This window comes from Petaurus breviceps, unplaced genomic scaffold, assembly GCF_028583685.1.
Source record: "Petaurus breviceps papuanus isolate PSGF00001 unplaced genomic scaffold, PetGlider_PUasm1.0 85432, whole genome shotgun sequence".
Lineage (NCBI taxonomy): Eukaryota > Metazoa > Chordata > Mammalia > Diprotodontia > Petauridae > Petaurus > Petaurus breviceps.
The window spans coordinates 10,162-14,289 of record NW_027186701.1 but is presented as its reverse complement, the minus strand read 5'-3'; the positions used below and the strand labels follow the sequence as shown (position 1 = coordinate 14,289).

The window sequence follows — 4,128 nt, the reverse complement described above, 5'->3', positions numbered from 1 at the left end:
AATATTTGTGAGATTCTTGTATGCACATGATACCAAGAAAATTAAAGTGAATCCAGTATCATTTTCTTATTGATCCTATTTAAATTAATTGATTTTGCCTGTAACTGACTACTTAGTCTCTCTCTACACTTAGTTCAGATGTTCGCTGACCTGTAATGGGTTAAGTTTAGAAATCCAGTTCTCTTGCTAACCACTGTCCTCTTCTTGCCTCAAGGAACTGTGTTAACCTTGGAAGATAGTGTCTGTCATAAGGAAGTTGGGCCTAATATATTTACAACACCTTCAATTCTTCAAATTGTCTGGTTTGAAGGGGCAGAGCCAAGATGGCAGCATAGAAGAAGGAAAACTCTATGAGCCCCCCACCCCTCATAACCACCCCAAATGCCTACAAAATATGCCTCTAAACAAATGTCAGAGCTATAGAACACCCAAAGTGACAGAGAGAAACAAATCTCCCATTGAAGGAAGCCCAGTAGGCCTATAGGAAGGGTCCATCGCAGAGTGCTGGGAGCTGAGCAATGTGCCTTAGTTTACCTTTTTGTTAAATTTAATTCACAACAATATTTAATAATTTGTTATACCTCATATGGCTATTTTTGTACTTAATGTGTTACAATGTGAGAGAATTTACTCTTTATGTACATAATATGGAAATCATGGATAGAACACATCTCAACAATTCTGAACAGTCTTATTCAGGAAGTATCAGAAGGTCAAATCAATAACAAGCATTTATTAAGCACTTATAATATGCCAGGAGTGGTGCCAAGGACTGAGGATATAAAAGCAAAGTATCTGCTTTAAAGGAAGTCAGTCACGTTCAGGGAGAGAGCATGAAAATAAATTTGCACACAAACACATGCATGAGTATGTACATAATGTATGTATGTATGTATGTACAGGATATATGCAGTGCAAAGACATTGAAATTATAGGGGATGGAGAAAGTAAAAGAGGGCTGGATTTTAGGTGAAATTTGGAAAACACCAAAAGGTCAGAGGCAGGAATGAGGAGGAAAAGAATTCCAAGCATTGAAAACACATAAAGTAGGGAAATGAAATCTCTGCTGAAAGGAACAGTAAGGAGGTCAGTGTCACTGAATTTCCAAGTATGTGGAAGGAAGGAAGGTAGAATAAGATACGAAAGATAGGAAGGCACCATGCTATGAAAGCCAAATAGGATTGTTATTTTGTCTTGGCAGTAAGACAGATTATCTGGAATTTGGGGGAAATGGACAGACCTGTGCTTTAGGAAGATAATTTTGATAACTAAGTTTAGTATGGACTGGAGTGAGGAGAGTACTGAGACTGGGAGAACAACCAGCAGGCTAGCATAATAGTCCAGATTGAGCTAGTAAGAACCTACCTCAAGGTAGTTGTAATACCTGAGGAAAGAAGGGAGAGTACACTAGATATGTGATGAAAGTAGAATTGACAAGACATAACTACTCTTTGAATATTGGGGGGAAAAGAGAGTGAGAGTGAGGCACTGAGAATCATAGCTAACTACCGGAAAAACCTCTTTCTCCCGGGACAGAATCAAAAACATCACAGGCCATAAATAGAAAGGGCTCAGATTCACTCTACATCTGTTACTGGATCTAGGCATCTTGTATATTGTGCACCATGAGCTCAACTCTTTCTGATCTCACGGGCACCTCTCCTCTTGGCAGGGGAAGTTTCTGTCTGCTCTCACATTCTTTTTCCTCACTGTGTCTCTTGCACAGTAATACACAGCTGTGTCCCCAGTATTAAGGGAATTCATCTGTAGATATAACATGCTGTTGCCATCGTCTCTGGAGATGGTGAATCGATCTTTCACGGCATCTGCGTAGTATGTATTACTTCCACCAGTACTAATACTTGCAACCCATTCCAGTCCCTTCCCTGGAGCCTGGCGAACCCAGTTCATCCAGTTGCTACTGAAGGTAAATCCAGAAGCTTTGCAGGAGAGACGCAGGGAACCCCCAGGTGGCCTCACATCTCCCCCAGACTCCACCAGTTGTACATCACACTGGATACCTACAAGACAGAGACATTGCATTAAAGTCAATAGTCACATTAAATCACCATTTCATATTGTTCCCTCCCTCTCCATAAAACTACCTTGGAAAATACTCAGAAGGAAAATCCAGTTCAGTCTAAATTTCATGGTAAGTTTCTAGCTTAGTCCTCTAGGGCACAAAGAGTTTGAGCTTGTCTCCCAGAGATACAGGTACAGGTTTGGGGCTGCTTTTCATCCCCATAGAAGGGACCCAATTTGCATGCCTTGCTGTATTCAAAAAGAGGAAGAAAACCTTCTTCCTCCCTCTGTCTCTTTCATGAACTTCAGACAGAAAGCTCTCCTAGAGCGGGTTCCAAAGCACTAGAGAATGTGGGTGACACTGAGACTCCCAGAACTGATGGTTTTGACTCAGTGTCAATCACCCCACATCACTCCAACAAGTGGATCACACATACTAGCCCTCTGTGTGTTCCTAATAAACTCAGCAACCTTAATCCCATCTCTGATTGTCAAAGTCCTTCGGTCATCTTTTATTTCCAATAACCAACAGATTGAATCTGTTTTATGAACCACTTTCTTCTCAGGGCCTCTTGTCCTGATCCTTGGCACTCTACTTCTTCATGAGTCTACATTTTGTTTCCCTTTACCTGCCATTACATTTCACCTAAATTATTTGCCCACAGTCCCAGTTATATTCACCCACTGTTTTGCTAGGAGCATCATATTCCTTATTTCATTCTTCTAAAGTCATGATGCACATTAAGAAAATTGCAAATGTCTTCCCACAAGCACCTTGTCCTCAGCGGGACATATCCTCTTTGATTGGGACAGAGAAACTTTTATCCTCTGTGATACTGACCTAATATTCTGACTTATGGAGCGAGTATTGATTGCTCAGATAACCATGAGATGATCCTCCTATTTCAAATACCATTCTCATTGTCCAGAATATAAAGCTCTGCTGCCACCTTCTGTACATTCACTTGTATACATTTTTTCATTCTTGCTTCCATTTTCTTTTCTTTCTTTGTTTTTTTTTTTAGAAAAGGATTTTATAATATCAGGGCCCTTATGCTTTTAGAGATCTAGATCTAGAGATCTTTTAGAGATTATCATTATCATAAACTCAATAGGGGAAAAAAAGCCACAAATCACTCTTTTGCCCACCATTATACCTATGAAGTCTTCGTCATAAAGCATGGAGTCTGAAACACATCTATTTATTTCTCTCCCCTGTTATTGTTATTATATTTGAGGTGACTCCTTCTTATTCTATTGTTTACCAAATAAAGAATAATTTATAATACTACAATGTTGTGAACAGAGTTCAATGACCATAGAAGAGAAAAATTCATGATGATCCACTTCAAGTGCTGAGTCCATAAATCATTGTTTCAGACATGCTACTATACGGGTCTTAGACTTTTGAATGTTTCCATTTTCAGACATAAAATAATCACCCTATGGGTCCTATTCACATATAGTAAAGTTTGCAAAACTTAGGAATGTTTCTTTCACTATTTACAAAGGGAATTTGAAGAAATGTTTGTTTTTTGACTCCATGAACAATTTTAATCCACCTGAGAGTATTTGGGGTCCTTGCTCATATAATGAAGGCAAATGATGCCATATGAGCAAGGGCTGGATTAACCATGTCCCTTGGGTTGATATAAAAAAGTAATCTAGGGGTGGGTAGGTGGTGCAGTGAATAGACCACCAGCCCTGGAGTCAGGAAAACCTGAGTTCAAATCCAGCCTCAGACACTTAACACACAAACATACGCAAAAAAAACTAGCTGTGTGACCTTGGGCAAGTCACTTAACCCCAATTGCCCTGCCTTCCCTCCTCCAAAAAGTGAAAAAAGAGTAATCTAGCTGATTTTGTGGATAGTAGAGGGAGAGTCAGTTCTGCAGTCAGGAGTTGAGCTAAGGAGAAAAACAGACTCAGGGAATGCAGTTATAAACCTGCCCAGAAAAGATAATGTTCCCACAAAGAACAACATGGAATTTTCACAACAGTAAAAAGGAAACCAGGGTCTTAAACCAGGGTGTTAAAGTGGCAGAGACTTGAGTTGGCTGGGCCTTGTATACTACTTACATGTATCTTTCAACTAGTATGCTCTCC

General features: G+C 39.7%; 1 gene segment (V, D, J or C); it reads right to left on the bottom strand.

Moving 5' to 3' along the window:
- Positions 1-865: 865 nt before the first annotated feature.
- Positions 866-3,848, bottom strand: LOC138176316 (immunoglobulin heavy variable 3-21-like). The segment is given in 2 exon segments: positions 866-2,021; positions 2,106-3,848. Coding segments are annotated over 2 exon segments (420 nt in total).
- Positions 3,849-4,128: the final 280 nt, after the last annotated feature.